General features: G+C 43.6%; 1 protein-coding gene across 1 annotated transcript; it reads right to left on the bottom strand.

Moving 5' to 3' along the window:
- Positions 1 to 1,676: 1,676 nt before the first annotated feature.
- Positions 1,677 to 23,563, bottom strand: mark4a (MAP/microtubule affinity-regulating kinase 4a; the record flags this gene model as incomplete). The annotated part of the gene is made up of 18 exons (XM_080040403.1): positions 1,677 to 2,016; positions 2,315 to 2,359; positions 3,077 to 3,163; positions 4,760 to 5,044; positions 5,757 to 5,860; positions 6,375 to 6,589; positions 7,371 to 7,557; positions 8,016 to 8,125; positions 8,403 to 8,502; positions 8,709 to 8,828; positions 10,603 to 10,839; positions 11,760 to 11,816; positions 11,913 to 11,983; positions 13,014 to 13,079; positions 13,439 to 13,487; positions 18,039 to 18,092; positions 19,114 to 19,311; positions 23,510 to 23,563. The coding sequence occupies 18 exons, from the start codon at positions 23,561 to 23,563 to the stop codon at positions 1,677 to 1,679; spliced, it is 2,379 nt and encodes a 792-aa protein (XP_079896529.1).
- Between the last annotated feature and the right edge of the window lie 197 nt (positions 23,564 to 23,760).

Raw genomic sequence — 23,760 nt, 5'->3', positions numbered from 1 at the left:
TCTGTGTGTGTGTAGTCTGAGAGGTTTCGCTGCTTGGCTTGACCTGCTTTTTAAGGTGTTTCCCGTCAACATACTGAGAAGATGGCTGAGGCGCGACCGCATGGCACAAAATACATAAGAACCAAATCATTGCATTGCACTGAATTTCTTTTTTTCAAAAAAACCAACATACTTTGTTATTTTGACAGGTTTCAAGGGCAAAGTTTGAACAACAAACCACATTTGTCGCTCAAGCTTGCTTTAATCTCCTTGAAAGATGTCAACAGTTGGGGGCTTTTAGATGAGACATGATTAGAACGATATTCTGTAGGACTACAACGCTTTTTGAAGAACGGTAAAAGGGATAAAACGGCCCCGGGAGGTTGGAAAATCCGAACGCTTTAGACAAGTTCATCCCTGACAGACAGTGAATCCAGCCAGCCAGAGCCCAGCCTGTGCATGTAAAGTATTTTCAGGCCTCTCTGTTCATTGTTTAAGAAAGCCAATGTAGAAAAAAGAATTAAATGAGAACAAGGGTATGAAAGTTAGCATAACCTTGTATTACTTAACCTAATCGGCCGTATTCATTTAGATAACGGTGTTGCTAGACTCTGAAATTGAGCATGACAATACTAAATGCATAACATTTTGCTAACTGAAGGGGTTTGTTTAGCAGTGAACATTACTTACATTGTAAATTCCTACTAGTCTTGTGCGGACATACTTATGTGTAAGTATGTTTTGATCGGATTGCGAAGCAGCAATCCTACTACTGCTGTTCATGAAGTGGAAAATGTGACGGTCATTTTAGGATTCCAGGCTCGCCTCTGATTGGCTGTTTCAAAGGCCTGTCAACCCTTCTCCAAACTGACCCTAATCCAGTGCAGTAGTTTAGTCTCTGCTGTGTGTACAGTAACACACATCATACCAATGCAATCCCCTGTGGCTGCTTGTCTGATCACTGAGTCGGACCATCTCCCCTTTCGTGCATGGGTTAGATAATCACGTTATCGGTAAAGAGGGGAAAAATATTAAATTAAAGGTGACATAATAAAAAAACTTTTTTTTAAAAGGAGTGACTGGTCAATGGTGTCCAATACACATGAGATGATTTTTTTTTTCTGTAGCGGTGAAAGTGACAGTGGGTAAAAACGATGATAAAGAGCAATAAATAACAAAATAAAGAGTCATTATGGCTAGAGTAGCAGTTAAAAAATATTCAACTAGATTCCGTCTGATCCAGGTCCAGTGGGATGCAGTCGCTCAGTGAAGAAATTGGCTGAGCTGGGTGGGGTGTGGGCAATTGGGTGGAGGGGGTGCTTCAAGTCTGCGTGGCTTACGGGTCAGGTGTGTGTATATCTGTGTGTGTGTGTGTCTGTGCCTGTGTGTGTGTGCCTATGTGTGTGTGTGTGTGTGTGTGTGTGTGTGTGTGTGTGTGTGTGTGTGTGTGTGTGTGTGTGTGTGTGTGTGTGTGTGTGTGTGTGTGTGTAGGGAAGGGGGTTTAGTCATGAAAGAGACAGAAGGAGAAGTCTTTTCTCTCGGGTCCAGCCCCTCGCCCCTTCTCTGCTATGTTAAGTTTTTTCTTCAAATCTTTCCACCCCCCCTCCCTTTTGAGCATACACATCAACACTCACTCACACAAAACACACACACACACACACACACACTGGTACGCAAACACACACACACCCCTCCGTTCAAAGTTCAAGGTCCTTCGAGATTTGCGTGGCAATGTCCCGAAAAGCGAGTGGCGCCCCCCATAGTCGCGTGTAGCGCACCCCGTTAGAAGTCTCGGAGGTGCCCGTGGAAAGGTGGCACACTTCGGCCTCGAAGGCCACGCGGCCCCCCGCCAGGCCGTGGGTGCAGGACAGCAGGAAGGGGCCGGCGTAGTGGACCTGGCAGCCGCAGCCCAGAGCCGCCTCCCGCAGAGCCAGCACCACCTCCGCAGGCTCCCGCCGCTGCCCACCGCCGCTCAGATCCCAGCCACGTCCGACGGCCCGGGGCTCGGACGCTTTTTGATACCCAGGTAGATGGCAACTGGGGAGAAATAATAAAATGTGTAAATAAAATGTTCAAATCGTATCTGGTCCTTTACCTTAAGCCAATCAACGTATATATTTTTTCAATGCTGCTGACAAGATTTCCAGTGTAGCCTAGATTTCCAGTTGTGAGTGCCTTGTGATGCCATGTCTACCAGACTGTCTTCTAGTGTAGGCTTACATTGTATATTGGAGATGCTATTATTTTTATGTTAATGTATTATTATTTGTTACATGGAACTGAGTGTTATTGGTATCGTCCAATCCCTACTATAAACAGTGGAACGTGAACTGACCTTGTGACCGCAAATCTCCTGATTCCCTCAGATTCATTTGTGACCCTGCAGGATACAGAGGCAGAGTAAGAGCTAATCCAATGCAGACTTATCATTATGACCAAAAACACAACTCTCACATGAGATGGCACTCAGCAGTGAATATCATACAGGGAGACCACGCAAGCATCAACAACAACAACAAGCACATGATGTGCGGAACAGTGTTTCCTCACATTACAGAGAAAACTATTCAACTCATTTACAGTTTGATTTTACACGCATGCAGATACAAATGCAGTCACTTTGAATAACTTCTGTGAAAAGTACTACAACATTACCATCAATTCGTCCCACGACACACAGAATAAATATCAGAAGACTTTCAAACCATCCAACACACATGTAAAAAATTAACACACAAAACACACATTACATTATACATTAACGCACAGGATCATATGACTAGTTATAGTGAGACTCTCCTGACAATGACTGTGACGCTGAAAAAAATCAATATGAGTCTTCCTTGATCGCGACCATGCTTGATAACCAAGTGTGTGTGGGACCTTTGACGGTATGGAGAAGGTGATACACAAACAAGTCATGCAGACAAAGTTATATTTAATAGATAAGAGACGTAATATGCAAAAGGCAGGCAGGCATTCATGGATTTATCGAACAAATTCCCATGCGAGCAGGCAGGCAGGCAGGCAGGCAGGCAGACAGATATGGGCAGCAGCACAGGCAAGACAAGAGAGAGAAGCTGACAGACATGGGAACTTACTAACTGTTTTTGATCCTTGTGGGAGGGTACAACCCGACACTGATTTGTTTGAGCCCTGTCGCTTGGACGGGTCAAGGTTGACCCTGGTGCCATGACAGGGGGGAAAAGCACAGGACAAGATAAAGATAGAGAAGAAGAAGAAGAAGAAGAGGGAATGTACTATAGGGTGAGAGAGAATATATAATTGAGTCACAGTGTGAGCCAGTGGTGGTGGGGAAAGAGCGCAGCACGGCTAGCTGATTGGCAAAGGAGAAAGCTGAGGTTTGATAAGATTAGACATGTGTGATTATGACGTCTAGGGCAGGGGGGGAGAGGAGGGAGAGGGGGGAGGGGAGGATAATCCAGGGCCACAGAAGGGCTTGGCCAAAATAACATGTCCTGATAAGCAATGGATCCATATACCCAGGGCTGAAAGGAAGAACGTCACAACAACAACAACGCAACATGATTTCACATCATACATCTGTTTTAGGTTTTCTTTGGTTTGCCTGCAGGTGAATCTTCTTGCCTTCTGAAGATGTATTTCACATTTGAGCTGATGCACCAACTGAGACAGCAGAACAAGCCTAAATTCTTACATTTCAACATTTAAAAGATACCAAAAACAAGGAATGCAGAGATAGGGGGACCTTGTGCCCGTATCCCTATGACCATAGTCGAACATGTGGAAACCGGAAATTCAGAAAAAAAGCGATGATGAGTGGAGAGTAGTAGGAAGGTTTGGAACAAATGAAGATTAAACAAAAGCTTTAGAAAGAAATTACCCACAATTCACCACTAATTTTGTTCAAATGAATGAATTCACTTTCTTGCCAAGCCTGAGTTGAGAAGGTCGACACCACTCTAACATCTGGCCAGTAAATATGAGGCTACAGCTAAAGCCTCGTTTACACTGAGCCATTCGATTTCGGTTCGGTATGCAATTATTTGCTGTCAAAGTTGGAAAGGGTACCAAAATAAGCAAACCGTGCCACCCCTTTTTTAGTCACCCTTTTCATTGGGGTATCAAACCCTCCCAAAGGGTCGAGCTACACACTGCATTCCGTTGATTGTTCGACTAAATAGCCATTTCCGTGGTAGAGATCAACGGCTGTGTGTATTCACCTCAGTAAGAGTGAGAGAATTATTATGGTGCACAGCTCTTTGTTTACTGTGTAGCGTTTTTCCTCTTCACTGAATTAATCAGCGGGCTACAGTGTGTCCTGCTGCTACAATGTCACTATAGTTTTATAGCTGCCGAGGCCAACGCGACTGTTTATAAGGGCCAGTGCCGCCTTCCTGAGTAAAGGTAGTGTCTACAGTGGAAACGCAAGCCAGATCTAGGGTTACCCTTCCTAACCAAACCATGCTGAGCAGAACCGAAATTTGCTGCTCAATGGAAACAAGGCATAAAAGGCTATTAGCTTAGCTTAGCTTAATTAAAAGATTAAAAACAGCTGATCTGGCTCTGTCCATAAATAAAATCATTTTCATCATATCCACAATATATCATGCTGCATTTATTATATTATCAGTAACTCCAAAGAGATTGGGACATCAAGTCTTTAACTGGGAGTATTTCCCAGTCAATGAGAATAATGAATTTGGTCCTATCACACTGAATCAAGAACTGTACTCAAACTGTAGGTATCTCTCTCCCCCCTCCTCCCCCGATGTGACGTGATGTGGCATGGATCTACCTGCGAGTGAGTTTGGAGGTCAGCTTGGTGAAGAGGTTGGAGGTGGCCCTGGTGCGGGCGTGGGGCAGGGGGCTGGCGTCGTGGTGGGACAGGGTGGGTGAGGTGGGGGGAGCAGAGTAGACGGGGGGCCCGCGGTCTCTCAGCTGGCCCCCGTGGAAGGTGCTGCGGACGGTGGAGCCGCGGGTCAGACGGCAGCGGTCTGAGGAGGAGGAGGAGGAGGCTGCCCCGGCCCCAGAGATACTGAGCGTGGAGGGAGACGCTGCGGGCAGGCGGTGGCTCAGGGAGCTGAACACAACAACAAAGGGTTAAATTTGAGGTAAAATATGCAACACTGGGAATCATGCGATAGGAATCATTCATTCTTTTTTGAAATTGTATAAACAAGATATAATGAAAATAATCATTAAAAGATATCCAACTCAAGTTCTGTAGGGTAAACATAATAGGATATTTTGAGAGTCTTCATCTGACATTTAGTATTGGAGTATCCCAAAATTTTTATCCAATCAGAAGAGAGAACGCTACAAACCGACACTCGTCTCACTCATATATACTATATACACTCATGGTCTCACTGCTGGTGCACGCCAGAGCAACAGATGGCGGAGCAGGTAAAAATCCTTCCCAATGTCTGTTTTGATGGTTTTTATCATGTTTTATCACACTTATGGATCTGAGATGATGCTAGATAACTCGCTGCTTAAAGACCGCAGTGCATTAATGTGGTGACGTAGGGACGAGCGAGGGGAATGCTAACTGCAGTAACTGACAGGAAGTTAGCTAAAAGAACCATTCCGCTTACAGCACCTTTAACAAAGTAACTTTAGGTGACAACTGTTACCTCTTTAAGTAACATTGACAGGAGAATCCATCTTGAACCAGCCTGTATGTTAGTGCTTGGAAAACAGACCCATGTTGTGATATACTACGCTGGTGTGGCTCCACGAAATAGTTGGTGCCTGCTTTGACAGCCTATAAAAAGAAACAAAAGTGCTACCTGTTGTCTTTGCCGTTTTGCAGAAGAGAGTGTCTGTCGGCGCCCGTGCGGTCTGTGCACACGTATGTGTTCCGGCGTGTCATGGAGCTCCCAGGGATGTTATTCTACACAGAGAGGAACCAGGTGAGAGGCACAAACAACCACTGTTCATCAGGAATAATTTTTACTGTATATCCGTCAACCTCAACTTTCAGTAATGAAATACTAGTTCTTAAAGGAGAAGGAACAGGGACCTTTCCCTTCTTTTTTAAATTAAATGTTATATATACAGTAAGGTTTGTGTAGTCATGTTCTGTCCTGAGATATGGCTTACTCCAGATCTCTATCTTCTATCGATCTTTAGTAGTTATTGAGTATTTTCATATAAGGCTATAATAATGTATTCCTGAAAAAACTCTAGAACAAATGATTAAAAAAACATTCTTAGAACGTTTTACAAAAAGAAGGGTAAAATAATGGTACAAATTTAAAATCCTTAAATATCAGTAAAAAGAGTTCTGATCGATGCTTTTTATTTGCCAAAGCCGAGGCCCCTGAAGTCTAACGGCTTGTCAAGAACAGCATGCAATATTCCCAGCCTCCTCCACGCCTCATCAGGAGAGGTGTGACTTTACGTACGGTGGTGGCCGTCATGTCTTTGCGGCGGTCGGGGATCTCAGACTTGTTGGGGTTGTTGGCGCTGCTGACCATGGGGCTGGAGGGAGGCAGGCTGTGGCTCCCCATCACGCTGCAGCTGGCCTTACGCGAGGGCATGCGACCCTCTCCACGCAGCTCCCGCTCCCCCGTGCTGGTGGGGCTCCGCTTGGGGTGCATGACGGGCATGGAGGGCCCGCCTTTGTTGTGGAGGACAGCAGAGCGCAGACACATAGAGACTCATATAAGGAATATTCTGTGTTTACGGAGCGGATAAGGCAAGGTTCAACTCATCCATACTAGAGCTAGTCACACAGCCCTGTGTTATAAGCAGTTGTCACAAGCTCACAGTTATAGGACTTCAGGTGAAGATGGCCGTTAATACCATGGTCTGGCTGAATACTCTTTTCTGATTGGCTGCCGGCGGGTGTGCGTTAAAACTGTGACGCACACATAGTTCGGATAAGGTTTAGGCACCTTGAAAGGACTCCGCTAACTGTTGTAAGCGGTTGTAAGGCACCATGTGGAATCATGAATGGAATAAATGCACAATAGCAAGGAAGTCTTGTGCATCGCTGATGATCGTGATGGATCACACCAGCTTGCTTATGAACTAGTCGAAATTAAAACTTCTATTGATCTTCTGTTTCAATTTTAAAATGTGTGTTTGCTTAAGCTTTGATTGATGTATTCGTATTGTTGACCATTGGTTGTGAGGCAAACCCCTTAATAACATATACCTACTCTTTGATTGTCCTTAACATCATCGTAGTTAACAGTGCATGTAACCATGGTACCAAGTTTTTCATTGCAACTCAAGAGTCTCATGGTCTTTATAAGACCTCTCCTCAGGCGAACACATAGCTGCCAGAATCACAAGGGCTTTGATTCAAGAAAAGAAAATGCATTTTTTTTATATAAATGTACAGTAGGGCTGAGACAGAGGGAAATAATGCAGAGGAAGTGAGAGATGAGGCTCACAGAAGTCGCTGTGTCGTCGCTGCCTGTGGTAGGTGGAGGCACTGCGCTGGGTCTTGCTATGGGAGGAGGAGGTGGAGGAGGAGGAGGAGCCCGTGGCGGAGGAGTGCTTGTTGGTCCCGTTGGTGATGGGGCTGGGTCGCACCCGGGCCAGGGACAGGCTGCTGGCTGTGCGGGCCTCACTGGCCTCCTAGGTCCACACAGACATAGTGGACAGAGAGCAGTCAGATGGGTGTTTGAATATACCAGGGGGTACACACACTGTATTCAAAGGGGTTTGGTATCAAACCTCAATACTTTAAAGTGTGACCATTGCACTTGAAAAATGTATGTCTTCTTAATCAGTTTTGATTATTAATAAAAGGCTCCATATGTACATTTAGGTGTTTATTTGACTAAACCTTGTTTGCTTCTGTATATTTCTTCTTTACAATCACCAATCAAAAAAAGCATTTTAGAGAAAAATAGGTTTCTGTTCCAACTATAATATCAAATTAGACTCTAGAGTGCATTTCTGCGCGTACAAAGAGTGATCGAGGAAAAGGCCGGTCTGTTATTTCATTCACTGATTGCCAGCTGCTCTGGTCAGTACTATAGCTAAACACCTACTGATATAAATAAATACTGGGTGGATCTCTTTGAACTCACGTCTCCTTTGCGGCCCAGCAGTAAGTAGGTGGCGGTGACCTCGTTGTACTTCTGATTGAGCAGAGCATCCTTGATCTCCTCTGAAGTGAAACCCATCCCCACCATCACCTCTGAGGTACACAAACAACCACATATCAAATCAGACTCAGAAATACTTCATTGATCCCTGGAAGTACTGGAAATAACTAGAGTATATGAGGTACAGTACAGTATACTGTATATCAGTGAATGTATGTTATCCCGAAGTCTTATCAGTATAAATATAGCTTAGACAAGTACAATATTATTATATTATTATACTAAAGTGAGTTGAAAGGCAAGAAAGAAGAGATAGAAAAAACATAACATGACAGGCAGATCCTCAGCCTGTGGCCCCGGCTGACTCACCTATCCGAACTGGATCACTGAAGTCTTCCACAGGTTCTATATGGGGCTTCAGATCCTGCTCGTCATACCCTGAATTGATCCACTTGTCCTTCATGACTTGCTGTAGAAAAACAGAAAGACAGAAACAGTTGCTGTCATGTGTTTTGAATTGCACAGAAGGTTAAATTAAAGTGAGGCCTTCTGTGTGTGTGTGTGTGTGTGTGTGTGTGTGTGTGTGTGTGTGTGTGTGTGTGTGTGTGTGTGTGTGTGTGTGTGTGTGTGTGTGTGCGTGTGTGCGTGTGTGTGTGTGTGTCGGGCAGCACTCACATCAAGGGTGCAGCGTTTGGTGGGGTTGAGCACCAGGAAGCGGCGCAGGATCCCCTCACAGTCTGTGGACATGTAGAAGGGCACGCGGTACTTCCCCCTCAGCACGCGCTCCCTCAGCTCCTGTTGGCCACACACGTCACATGTTACACGTTTCAAATAGCTTACAGCAAGTCAAATGAAAAAAAAAAACAGCAATCAAAACCCTATATCAGAACTCTAAAATGAGTCTTTACTTCATATGCTGGTTTTCATTTATTTTAAATGGTGCTCCCAGGAACTTTCAGTTTGTGTTGATTCTTGCGACCCCTTTGGACAAAAGCAGTAGTGTTTTTACTGTGCCTGGGTGAGCGTACCCAGGACAAAGGCATTAAGAAAAAATATATAGAAATAGTCATCTTTGCACAGATGGTCTCGTTTGCTGTTACATTAATGTATTTCATTTGACTGTTTAATAAATATTTAAACGTTCCTCGTAGCACCTTTAAGGCGAGACACTGCTCTTTCAAAAACTGGTCAATTTTGAGTTTTTGGCTATTTTTCTTCAATGACTTTTTCTTACTAGTATAAATAAAAAGGTTCAAAAAGTAGGCGCTCATTTGACTAAACCTAGTCTGTTTGCGTCTGTATATATTTCGTATACAACCATCTTTAACAGATATTATCTCAACCAGAAATCTGAACTTCCAAAGCATTTATAACAACTAAACTTTCCATAGTCGTTCTTAGCACTACTTCTGAAGGTTAATGCAGAAGGATTTGTTCTTTTGTTGTCAATTGTCTGATATATGATACATATTGTTCTTAAAAACATGCGGAAAATGCATTTTTAAGACCTGAATGTACATAGTATTTTTTGATTTATAAAATGAAAATTCTTTGCTCTTATTGGATAGTGATAATGGAGACAGGGAGAGAGAGAGAGAGACAGGGAGATAGAGAGAGAGAGAGAGAGAGAGAGAGAGAGAGAGAGAGAGAGAGAGAGAGAGAGAGAGATAGAGACAGAGACAGAGACAGAGAGAGAGAGAGAGAGAGAGAGAGAGAGAGATGAATGACATGCACCAAAAAACCCTTGGCTGGAATGGAACCATGAACTTTGCAGTTTCATGGTGTGTTTTTTTAACCACTACACTACCAGACACCCTCCTATCCATGCCATTTTTGTTGATCGTTTTTTAAAACACACCCAACACTGACTAAAAAATTCAGATTGAAGACATTCTCTGATAGAGTTCAGTCCGATGTAATGGCGGTTGTCGCACAAAAACTTAAATCCCCAGGCCCCTCACAGTATGCTGCGGCGCGGTCAGATATGAGATGGGTTAAATACACATTTGCTTCCACCCTCTGTTAGAGCGCTAGGGGGGGCATTCATGGCCATCTGCTGACTTTTGTTTAAAAATAGTATGTTTTGTTGTTTTTTGGCAGCAGGTTCTACTACAGGATGCATTAACGATACAGAGTAAAAGCAAAAAGGAGACAGAGAATAATGCTTAATGGAAAATAAACCATTCTGTACACTTTAAATAAGCATTTAGAGTTTGGGCAACCTCATTAGTAAAAATGATTGTTTCTTACACAGAATTTGACCAAAATGTTGCTCAACAAGGTACGTTACCGCGGGGCGCTCGTGCTGTAGTGCTTAAAGCGACCCCCTAGACTTGGTCCTCATCGCAGCAGACCCGGTTCGAATCCGACCCGTGGTCGGTTCTCTGCATGTCCTCCCCTCTCTGCCCCATTTCTACATAACTGTCTGCCTCAATTTCTTACTACTCTACATCAGATGTAAGATGAAAACTACACACTCCAATACATGTAAACCCACTACTGTATATATCAGACTGACAAACAGACGGACAGACAGACAGACAGGTAGTCCCTCCTCCTATCTACTTGCCTTCAGGTTCTGCCCATCAAAGGGCAGTGAGCCGCTGACCAGCGTGTATAGGATGACGCCCAGGCTCCAGACGTCCACCTCGGGCCCGTCGTATTTCTTCCCCTGGAAGAGCTCCGGCGCGGCGTAGGGAGGAGAGCCACAGAACGTGTCCAGCTTGCTGCCCAGCACGAACTCGTTGCTGAAGCCGAAGTCGGCGATCTTGATGTTGGCATCAGCGTCCAGCAGAAGGTTCTCCGCCTGAGTCATACGTACATGGAGGAAGAGGTGGAGGAAAGAGAGATGGAAGAGGGAAGAGGAGGAGGAGGGAGGAGTGGAGGAAACAAAAAAAAAACAGGAATGTGACAGTAGGACGACACAAGAACCGGGAGAGAAAAAAAAGAGAGTGGGAGAGAGAGTCAGATGGGGAGGGGGTTGGCACTCGCGTGTTGTCCGACATCTAGCTACTGGACATGACTCATACTGTATATATGTCACTGCGTGTGTTTAGGAATGTTATTATCTATTAGAACAGCAGCGGGCTCTGACTGCCTCCTACCCAAACCAGCTTGGTAAAAGAGGAAACAGCCTCTCCATCAGGAAAGGAAGTTAGCAGGGGGCTCTTAGAGCAGAATGCCCCAGAACAATCTGAAGTTGACCCTTGTAATTCATTTGATTAAATGCCCCTATAAAATAGAGAATTAATCTACAATGATTTCAACTGTATTTATCTGCATTTGCAAAGCCAGAGTTGAAAATGGACAGCTAGGCATCTGTAGTACTTTCCTACACTACTGCAGTAGGCATTTAAGGTCTTGAATTTGCTTTGGAGAACCTTGGCGCTACCCTCAAGGAGAAAACAAGGTATTTCCCATTTGATAAAATTACCCTTGAAATGATCCAAAATGCCCCCGTCATTTCACAAGGGCAAGAAAAACTGGACCAAAAAAAAAGTTAATTTCCTACTCTCTTATCCACTTTTCATCAGTGCTTTACTGTGTGATTAAAACGCTGAAGGGCCCTTTTCACACACACACAAACACAGATTAAGACTAGTCCCAGATTATAATTTTCTGTTGAGGGTAATCTGCAAGTGAAATAAATGCCCTGGTTTTAGCCTCACCCTTAATCTGCCTCAGACTCTGACTGAGATAAAACATCCTCCAAGCTTTAACTCTCACCTTCAAATCTCTGTGGACAATTTTCTTTGTGTGGCAGTAGTGGACGGCGGAGACAATCTGTTGGACGCGAGGAGACAGGCAAAAGCTCAAGCACTGACAGTTACAGTGTGGTCATTTACAATGTGTGCAATCAAGAGACGGTGCATTCGTTACCTGTCGGAATTTGGCTCGGGCTTCCACCTCCTTCATTCTCCCGTGAGACACGAGGTAGTCAAACACTTCACCTGTGTGTGTGTGTGTGTGTGTGTGTGTGTGTGTGTGACACAAACATATAAATGAAGCGACAAGCATTATAGACATATGATTATTACATTACACTCGATCAACTATTAATATTTATCAAATATTCAGTAAAGTTGTCCGAATCAACTGTATTGTCCTCAAAGGGAAATATGTCTTGTATCCACTCAAAACATATAATGTCTTACTTCACGGTCTTGTATGACCACTAGTTTACGTTGTTGATATTAGCTTCTAGGTTTACGCAGATATTGCTGAGTCACTGATATTTCTGTGTCCACCTGCTTGCAATAAGAACAGTCCCTTTGTACAGCCCCTTAAAGGTTGCTTTAACACCATTATGTTTGATTAGCACCTAGATTTTGGATTAACAGAGTGAACTGTTATTGGCTATCATACTATAGGCTACACACTTACAGATGCTGATTATAAAGCAAGGGCAAAACTCCTTTACTACATATTGTGAAATGGATTTGAAACGATTTGAAGGACAGTCACATTTGAAGCTGTTCCTGTGACATGCTCCAAGGTCACAGTAAGCAAGCAATATGGTTTGGGCCAGAACACATACAAAAAAACAATTGCAGACCCAAACAGACACATAAACGTGTATAATGGAAGGGTAAAGAAAAGGAGCATTAGCATTATGTGTTGGCATTACTCCTGAGACTGTGTTTCAAGTCAGTTTAAACAGCAGCATCATTACTGCACAGAGGCTGCTCAGTTATTTATGTTGTGTTACCATACTCTATTAAGTTTGAATGCAGAACCGTACAACAGCTATTATGGGAGAGTCTGTCCCAGTGTTTGAAAGAGTGGAAAAGGAGTAAAGAGACCGAAATGGAAGTGGACAGATCAAGACCAAGCTAAGCTAACCATGGTCTTGCTTTGACTTTGCAGTTTATTTTGCATACAGACATGAGAGTGCTATTGATGTACTCATATAACAATTTTTCTATAAGATGCTCTTTTTGATTTTGTACATTTCCTGGAGATGACGGCAGATGTACCCACCTCCACTGGCGTACTCCATGATTAGGTAAAGGGTCTTATCAGTCTCAATCACCTCGAACAGCTGCACTGTAGCACAAAACACAATCAGATTAAAATCACACACAAACATACTGTATGCTGTATATAAAAGCAAAACCTGCTAACGTTATGAATAATTGCACAGCCGTCTGCCTGTCTGTCTTAATACCAAGAAACCCGCTGCTAATGCTGTGGGGGGTTTTGATCCATATGGCAATTCAGCTTTAGAAAATCCAACCTCGTGACCTCCATATAAAGCTCGCTACGTCGCTTGCTACAGTTCGGTCATTCAAAGCCTTACACTTCTGTCTGCTCACACACATGAAAGGAAAGCACACACGCTTGGACACACACTCAGACAGACACATACAAAGCCCATTGAGATAGATGTATGTAATGTGACTTACCTATGTTAGGGTGATTTAAGCCTTTCATTATTCGTACCTCCCGAAAGAGCTGGAAAGAAGAAACAGAATGTTAATGTGTTGATCATATCGAACATGAATACATCTTGTGTTGCAGCCACTGTCTTTTCGGTGTTTAAAGGAGAAGTAAGTGACATTTTTTGGTTGATATACATGCTTATTCACTCTATATTCATATAGCAATCACTTAACAGTATGCACAGTTCATGACACAGGTCTCCCAGTTATTCAGCTTTGCAGTAATTGCCAGATAAAATTTTGAGTGTCCCGCTAGTTTTTTTTATCCAATCAGGAGACAGAGCGATACAAAGAGTCGGGTCTCTGTGCCCGGGAATGATGACTCGCTGCTCTCCATTGTGGTACTATATGACAAAGACGGCGGCACATTCATGTGGTGGTGACGTAGGGACGAGGGAGGGGACTGCAAACTGCAGTCACTGAAAGGAAGTTAGCTAAAGGGTCCATATTGCTTACTTCTCCTTTAACATTGTATAGTTTTGTCCTAAAAACAACAGTGTCACTGTCAGCCTCTGATATTGATCCAAATGAGAATTTGCAAGGTTGAAAACAACCAAAGATCCCTTCTTGACATTAAGAAAAACTACAACAACAACAACAACAACAACAAAAGGCCCACAGACAAATGTGATGGATCTGCAGCCAAAAACAGACATATTTTCTGTCTCTGTGTCGGAGCGCTTCTCGCAGCGTGTGATACGTCTACTCCATGGGACATGTTTGTACACTTTGTCAGAGCAGAGCAGCGGATTAAGTTTGAGCCAGCTTCCCATGGTTTAATGTGTTAGGAATCATAAAGCAAATAGCAATAATACTAATAATAATGATAGTGACCGTAATGAAATAGAATACTGTACATGGAATAAAATATTGTGAAATAAAAAAATATGTATATGTGATATGCACATATGTAAATTATGAGTTATGAGTGGTTATTATAGGTGCAGCAAAAAGCAAAAGGAAGGCAATAGCGCTCTACGAAAGGCCATTGCTTAAAACTAGTGACTCTCCTAGACATCGTCAACTCCAAAGAAAAACGACGGTGCGATCAGCTTTTCTATCCTCCTTCCTCAATCCTTTCCCGATGTGGCTCCCTCCATTGCCTCCTCCTCCTCCTCCTCCTTCAGTCAATCCCTCCAGCAATCTTCTTCTTCCAGCAGTGCCCCCAACGTCACTGTTGCCATAGCGACCCAGGTATTAAGACCGGGCTCTTTCCCCCATAGCTTCTCCAGCTGTGCTAGAGGGGGGAATCATGGGATACGTAGTGCTGATCATCTAGGCCTCCCATTAATTCCCTGCTCGTCACGGGCAGCAGGGCTCAGCGGTCAGATCCGTCAAAACAATAAACAATCTCCCACTGGCAACATGTTCGACCCCGGTCACTGTTAATGACCACAAATAAATAGCAGTAATAATAAGCTGACTGGTGTAGACAAACATGCTCTGTGGCAATAAGGCATTAAGGATACACAGATCCAACACATGGACACAAATTGTGTTAAAATGTAAGTCCTGGCGTGACACAAGAAATTTAGCAAAGGTCACCTACTATACAAAAACACTTTTTCATGTTTTTTCTCCAATGCTCAAAAACCCCAGTCAGATTTCTCTCCCCTAATGACATCACAAGGGGAGAAGCAACGCCCCCTCATTACTAAACTAACCTAGCACTACCTCCACCTGTGATACGCACATCCCCAGATACACCTGAATCCAACACAGGGGCTAAAACGGAGCGTTTCAGAGAGAGGCTGAAAAGAGGAGATCTAGCCATTGCCCTGTAAGAAAAATAAGGTATTTCTTTTCTACACTACACCATGAAAACAGTTTCTAGTACAAACCTAAATTACAATTTTGAACCTGAAAATGAGCATAATGTGTGACCTTTAATATTCTGTTTCCAGGTGTCCTGCAACATGTTAAAGGCCGGTATAAAATCCTGCTCCTGCAATCTGCTACTTCCTCTTGTAAGAAATCCTTCTTCACGCATGTTAAGGTTTAATTTCCTTTTCTGTTATTTCACTTCCCTCTCCTTCCTCCCCCTCTGTTACCCACCCTATACAATACATCTCCCTCTTTCCTTCTTCCCTCTACATACATTACCGTCCAGATTATGCTAATATGGGCTCTTTCATGTCTTCTGTACTAAGGATTTTCTCTAGCCCTACGGGTATGTAAAGAAGCCTGCTATCATCACTGGGCTGGCCAATTGTAGCGTATTCTCTCCAATCAGTGGCCAATCCTGCGCCTCTCTCCTCAATCCTGTTCCTAAACATTGCACCATTGTCTCTCACATGCAGCAGCTAGTCCGGTCCAAAAAAAAAAAAAGCACAACCGGAAGGAAGATGGGACGATACAAGTTTGGTATTACATATTTTAGCCAGGTGAAGTACTGTGCAGATCATCCATTTCCTGTCTTGATACAAGCACCAGGAATAAGACTAGTCAGAGTATATCAGGATTACAGGAAGACAGTGATCAAAAGGCCAACGGATGGCTATGGGGAAAAAAAAAACAATGAGGACTTGCGTTTATGTACTGTAGCCTTGATAATACTGCGACGACCCCAAGGTCATTGCTATTGTTGCCCAGTACATGCAGAGATTGAGGAGAAGATTATTCATAAAAATAGAAGTCAGATGAAAAAATACATACAGTATATGTAGCTAAATGGATTATTTCCTTTAATCACCATCTATCCTGAGCAAATCTTCCTGTTCCTGGACATTTTTACAATGTTGTTATCGGTAAAGTAACAGAATTATTTTCCATTTGAACGTATGACGTAACCAAAGGGCTATATTCTATCAGGAGACCCAGCAGTCCATCTCATGAAGAAACGCTGGTCTTTATAAATGAATCAAGCTAGAAATAAACTAAATTGCAAAACACACATACACAGAACAATTATTTCATCCATGATTTGATCCTTCTGCTCTGTTCACTTCTTGCCCACAGGCAGAGGGAGCTCATCCAGGCCGAGGGACGTGTAAAGAGATAAGAGAGCGCAAGGTGGGGGTTGGGGGGGGAGAGAGACACTTTGGCCTATATGTGCAGCATTATGGGCATAGATTATGGTTGATTGAACGGTGGAGATCCAGCTACAGTACGCGGGGCTCCTGAGTGATGTGGTTGGGAGATAAGATGGAGATATCTGAGCATCTGATCTACCCACATATGATCAAATTGCCTTTATGTCAGCCTATGTGTCTGGATATCTACGTGGTCAGAGGTATTACCGAACCCACTGCATATCTAGGCAAGACACGCTCTCCAAAGCGTACACAGTGTAATTAACACTTAAGTATTCAGAAACATTAGGAAGAAAATTATGCAAGAACACTATGAAAAGGTTCAGTTGTATTGTACAGTCAATACAAAGGTTGCTAGCTAGCATCATTATTAGACTCTGTGATATTTCACTCATTTGTGCTCTCTCCACAGACCAGTCAGCTAAGCGAGCAAATTAGGCTACAACAATTCCACTGTACCTCTGAGTAAAATGGTGGCTCACTGAGTTAGCTTAAGTTTTTCTTGCCTGCTTATAGCTTCAGAAAACAAACAAAAAGCAGTCCAAATTCTACAGTAGTGTGTGAGCTTGTTTAATAGGGCAGGCATGTGTTTCTGAACAGTTATCTTCAAAATGTTCTATATACTCTACATGAACATTGTGGTGGCAATTCCATGTTCATCTTGGTGAATAGAAACAAATAGCGGGATTAAAGCTATTCCTTTGCTTTGCTGCGCCTGGCCAATGGTAGCATGCGAATGCTGTGGAGGGCGGGTCTTGTTCAGAACAGCAGTGGGTTGGGTTCCATAAAAAAACACACCAGGTCGAGGTCTCTTGCTCAAGGTGTCGACCATTCCAGCTCCTGAATCTGAGTCGAGGGTTTCTACTGCACCATGCTGAGGCCCATGCCCTTGATAGCTGGCCAAACCAAAGTTTCCCATGCTTTGCCTCTCACCTTCATGCACAACAAAACTCAAGTTTCCACCATACAGGCTCTGTACTCGGCAGGGAAAATAAGCAGGTCCATCAAAATACCTCTCTGTGACAAACTGTACACCTAAGCTTTTCCAAACACAGCACTCACAACAAAATGGCCACCAAACCCAACATCGCTAACCACGAAACAGAGCTGCAAAAGGCAACGCGGTCTTTGTTGTTATCCACAAAGAAGACAAATTGAGAACACAAACACACTCCAAAATAAGACAGGACGGGTCAGGATGTCCGCGGCTTTTCCGAGATGAGTCACCAGAGCAGAGGTCTCCTCTTGCTCCCATCCAGTAGTCTAGCACCTGCCAAACAGCATCACATCCCATGAGCCCTCTAAAAACAGCTGAGGACAAAACCTGAACCTCACCGACCAAGTCCCCCCGACGGCGTTTCTGTATTTTGTTTAATTACGTCAACGCAACCAAATCGTCCACATTTCTGATGCTTGGCTGCTTGTGAAGAAGGACAGTATTAGACAGTGGGGACATATGTTCTGTAACTGAACCTGAGGACATGATGCACATAGACATACATTTAACAGTATAAAGAGAGAAAAAAACTCACCTTTTGTAGGCTGGTTGGGTTCAACTGAGTTTTATCAATGATTTTTATTGCAACCTGAAAGAGACATTGAGGAAGTTATTGAGGAGAAAAGGCCAACACATCACCGTTAGAACTTGCCTTGTCAACATAAAGCTCGGAAGCCTTTCTACTGCTGTCACCTATCTTATTTGGCAGTACACAGTTCCAGTTCAATATCATACAAAACATATCTATGTATGTATGTATGTGCAGCACTTTTAATCAAACCATCTTTTATAAATACTTTTACATGGTAACTAATGGCTTTATGAATAATACATCATGTACGAATTTACAATCACACCAGGTTATTAAACATCTATTTTCACAGGGTTCATCTTTTCTATTTGAAGATAGTACAGTTGTAATTTTTTGGTCATCCATTAAGAAGACACTAAGTGGTCACAGGGTCCAAATAGTCACACAGCCTCCCAAACGTTGTTCATAATGGTTTCTAATGATCTAGAAGGCTTTATTAAACGATGTATTAAACATTAATACAGTGATTAGTTACAAAATGAAAACCTTTTATAAAGCATACTTCATCTTACCTTGAAGGAACACATTATTTAAATCTTGTCATCCTTAAAGAAACTGAACAATGGATTGAAATCATTTCTCTTGAATTTAAAAATTCCTTGTTGCTTAAAGAAGTTGCGATGTGGTGACAGAATAGAAATCAATCAGCTAGTATGATGTCATTTGAACCCAAATAAATGTGGCAGTTTGATTCAAACCTACAGTTTGATTAAGGGCCAATCAGAGCAGACTTGGCTTTTTGGAAGACGGGGCTAATGAGAGACAGGCTTTAAAACAGAGCATTTCGGGCAGAGGCTGAAAAGAGGAGATTCAGCAATTGCACTGTGAGAAATATTTTTTGGGGACACAACACCATGTAAACAGTTTCTTGTAGAAACCCAAATTACAATTTTGAACCTGAAAATGAGCATAATATGTGACCTTTGAGGACATCAACCTGACCACATCAGATTTTCTTAATCATCCATCTCCTTGTTCCCTCCTCCCACCGTGGACCCGAGTCGCCCCCACGTCTCACCTCCTTGCCCGTCAGGATGTGGCGGGCCAGCTTGACCTTGGCAAAGTTCCCCTTGCCGATGGTCTTGAGCAGGCGGTAGTTGCCGATGTGCGGCTGCTCGTCGGAGCAGGAGGCGATGGAGTTCCTGCACCGGGCGCCCAGAGAGCGGCTGGACTGGCTGGTGGCCTTGTCTGAGCGGCTGGCCCCCAGAGACACATGCTGCAAGACAATGAGAGAGGGGGGGTTAATATGAGGGGGGTGTCTGGGTCACTTACTGGGCCAACACTAGTGTCACGTTGGTAAAGGAGCCACCAGCACCACCTGTACCCATGGAGCATTGACCCTTCAGCCTCTGCAAGCTGGTTATGACCTGTTCTCATTAGAGACCCACCCATTAATCCACTTTGTGATTTAATCTGCCGATTATAGCTATATCTGAGGATAATAATTATCAGCCAAAAGTTAGCCAATAGACGTGGATGTAAACACTTGCAGCGAATGTAACTTGGTTTTACTTAGAAATGATGGGTTCCCAATAACTTAATATGTTGCTTACTTATAAACATGCCTGCCTATGACCTAAATATAAAGATATATCAGTTATCCAAATGTTTAACTCCCTTATATGGGAATCGGCACCAAAAATTCATATCTGTCGGGCCCTAGTACTCATCAAGAGAGTGGTGACAATATGCTGCATTTGGGCAGCAACTAAACTGTGTTTTAGGCAAAGGTCCAGGGAACTCCCTGTTACGCTGTGTCATCACTCACACTGAGTATCTGCCGGATTGGGGGAAGTCACTGTGCGGCTATTTGTTTTCACAGATGATCCCTGACAAAAACAGAGCATGTAAACAAACATGCCTCTATACGCAGAACAGCTTCATATGTAATCTACAGATGGACAGACAGAGTGACACGTCTGTGCCACATCACCATCTGTTAGTTTCTGAAGGCGAGACACTGCAGGCAAAAACATTGGGTTTTTTTTCAAACACTGGTCAATTTCTAGATGTTTGTCTATTTAGCTTCCATGACATGTCTTCTTTCACATTATTTGCTTATCAACAAAACTTTCCATAATCATTCTTAGCACTATTCTGGAGATTATTACAGAGGGATTTATTCATATGTAGTTCATTGTCTGATTTATGATACATTCTCTTCTTAAAAACATGCTGATAATGCATTTTAAGACAAGGCTGTATACTGTTCTGTACAAACTTTGGACTCTAAAATGTTGCAAAAACAAACAATATGTTGCTTTATCCAATATCTAGATTTTTGGTTTTAAAAAAGATGGACATTTAGACATAATTAGTAAGTAACATTACAAAATGTGCATATTTATTTAACATTGTACTCCATTCACCTGCAGTGTCTAGCCTTCAACACTAAAAGGAGCAATGCTGGGCTGAGCTACATGTAAATACATGCTCCTTCCTTACTGCTGGGTTAACAGCTGTTGTCCAGCACATGAACACTGGAACATGTTGTTTCCATTTTGTGTTCAACAGCATCTTCTTCTTCAAAGGTCCAGTACTAGGCTGCTGGACAATGTCTTTAAACAAAGTGAAGATTAGTATAAGAGCATATGGGATAAAGGTTTTACTGCAATCCGTGGTTACCCTGACTTCTTTCACAGACCTTTGGCAATGGTACAGGCCAAAGCTTGAGTCACAGATAATTCTCAGCCAGGAAGCAGCGCATAAGAGAAAGGGGAGGACAATAATGTACATTTAGACAAGCAGAGCTGGACGTATTATTAGAGTGTGAAACAGCTTGTCGTCATGTGACAAACCCAGCGAAGACACAGAGGAGAGAAGACAGAGAATAGTTATAGTGTGTGTGTGTGTGTGTGTGTGTGTGTGTGTGTGTGTGTGTGTGTGTGTGTGTGTGTGTGTGTGTGTGTGTGTGTGTGTGTGTGTGTGTGTGTGTGTGTGTGTGTGTGTGTGCGCGTGCGTGTTTGTGTTTGTGTGTGTGTGTGTGTGCATGAGATAGGGTAACCAGGATGTCAGATTAAAAAAAGGTTACAGGGAAGTATGAGACAGCCAAGGAAAGGGTGAGTGAGTGAGTGAGTGAGTGAGTGAGTGAGTGAGTGAGTGAGTGAGTGAGTGAGTGAGTGAGTGAGTGAGTGAGTGAGTGAGTGAGTGAGTGAGTGAGTGAGTGAGTGAGTGAGTGAGTGAGTGAGTGAGTGAGTGAGTGAGTGAGTGAGCGAGTGGAGAGAAGAATATATATAGGAGTCAAAAAGGGAGCAGATGCCGGCACAGTGGTCCCTGGCCGGTCCCGGGCCCTGAGGCGTCACACTTGCTTCCATCCCCCCCAGCATGGCATCTTGCTCTCAGCCACACACACACACACACACACACACACACACACACACACACACACACACACACACACACACACACACACACACACACACACAGGCGTAGATTTCGGGAGAGGTGCAGGGGATACGTGCTACTTAGAAGAGGTAAGTTTGTCCCCCTCAAAAAATATGAAAGACAACCCGATTCTCCCCAAACAAGGTCAAACCAACAGTACAGGGGGGGGGAACATTTATATATACTTCTTTAATAGTTATAGCCCAAAACACGTGTGATATGTTTTGAATGGGCAGAAGGTTTTGAACAATACAAGAGAATAAATATTTGAAAGAAATACAGAATGCCTGAGAGCCTTACTGCATTATATTCCGTTATATTTGTGTCAGCGGGTACCTGAATGTTGTCTTTTCCTTTTGCAGAAATGAAGACATTTCCAGTACAAATTGGTGTATAAGAATTCACCAGAATGCACAAAAAGTATGTGTTTGATGAATGTTCTGCTTACTGTAATGTGTGTGTGTGTGTGTGTGTGTGTGTGTGTGTGTGTGTGAGTGTGTGTGTGTGTGTGTGTGTGTGTGTGTGTGTGTGTCCAATGATGATAGGAAACCTACACATGTGCATGCACACACACAAAGACAACCACACAGCCTTAAGCCCCACCTTCAAAACTCCCTCCCTCCCAATGCAATGTTCCCACGCCCCACCGAAAGAGCCGGCTCGGACCCTCCAACCAGCCATAGACCGCCTCCTCACCTGTGCCAACAACATGGCAACACAACACAACACAGCCAACGTATCACACCCAACTCAATTCACTCATCTGTCATCATGGCTTAATGGCAGGGTGGTGACAGGCAGCAAGCAGATCTAGATCCATCCAAATGTTCTCAAGGAAGGAACAGATCTGCATTCATAATCAATCGTGCACGTCGTAAACTCACACACTTGTCTTGTGCAGAGGAAGTCACACTGATGCCGTTTGTCGCACACACGTACGCACACACACACACACACACACACACACACACACACACACACACACACACACACACACACACACACACACACACACACACACACAACCATCCGTCTGTGCTGAGAGCTCTACTAACAAACACATTGGGGAGGGGGGGCCAGAAGTGTTTAGGGAAGAAAAATGACATAATGCAACGTCAATCAGTCATGTCATCTTAGTATTAATTAATAAAGTGAATATAGATAGATAGATAGATAGATAGATAGATAGATAGATAGATAGATAGATAGATAGATAGATAGATAGATAGATAGATAGATAGATAGATAGATAGATAGATAGATAGATAGATAGATAGATAGATAGATAAAGGTTGTCCTATTATGTCTGTCTGTCTCTCTTGAATAAATCTCCTTTGCCTGTGTCTTTACAGCAGGCCGCTCCTGTTTTCCACTGTACTAAATGTATGGCGCTGTCTGACTGACACCCACTGGCTGTGGGGTTGGGCGCTTTTGTAGGCTGCGCAGCAACGGGGCTGCACATCATTTTACGCAGTAATCCCCCCTCGCTTCATACGAACGAACGAACCACCCAGATATTCTCGTTTATTTTGGCCCTCTGTGTGCTCTCTCGTCCCACCCATCCGATTTCTAGGGGAACACACATAGGCAGCAACAGCAGCAAGCAGTATAATGTGACATCACTATCTCTCCCCACAGCCTTATAATAAGAGGTGACGGCTTGGTTTTCAGGCTTTCTGCGCATATCCGTTTGAGCGTTATCGTATGCGGATGGACTCATTCCGGTCTAGTTTTGCCTGGCGCTGCCATCATCAGCTCTTAGCCTGCGCAGACAGTCAAGGTTAGCCCATTTTGGAAAGAGCCCGTTCTACTCAAAATATCCATCCAATATCACCTCCAGAGTCCTCTCGCCTAATGAGGAGAAATAGCACCATCCACGACCCCCCATACACTGTGAACAAACCCAGTGAATGCCAAAGGCCATGCACATATATGAGGATCATCTGAAGGTATATGTCTTTTTTAAAGGGATGCAAGATTTATCTTTTGCATGCACACAAATAGAGGCAATAGGCTGCAATTGCACTTACATGGTCTCCAGTACTCCTGTCGTTCCCAGACGGTAATGCAGACCGAGAGGACATGTTTTCTTCCTTTCTCCTATTTTTTCCCTGAGTTAAGAATCACGGCGTGTTTGCAGCGGATGATATTATTCACAGGCTCCAATAATATCCGCAGATCCGTCCCGAATCAATCCGCCTCTTCTCCAACCGGCCGAGCCGCGGTCGAGAGGAGCCCTCTGCCTATCATGGCAGCAATGGATATCTGGATGAAGGGGGGT

The sequence above is a fragment of the Ammodytes marinus genome (assembly GCF_949987685.1).
Source record: "Ammodytes marinus genome assembly, chromosome: 14".
NCBI classification, from domain to species: domain Eukaryota; kingdom Metazoa; phylum Chordata; class Actinopteri; order Uranoscopiformes; family Ammodytidae; genus Ammodytes; species Ammodytes marinus.
Note: the sequence above shows the minus strand (reverse complement) of the source record. Positions and strands in the feature narration are given on the sequence as shown.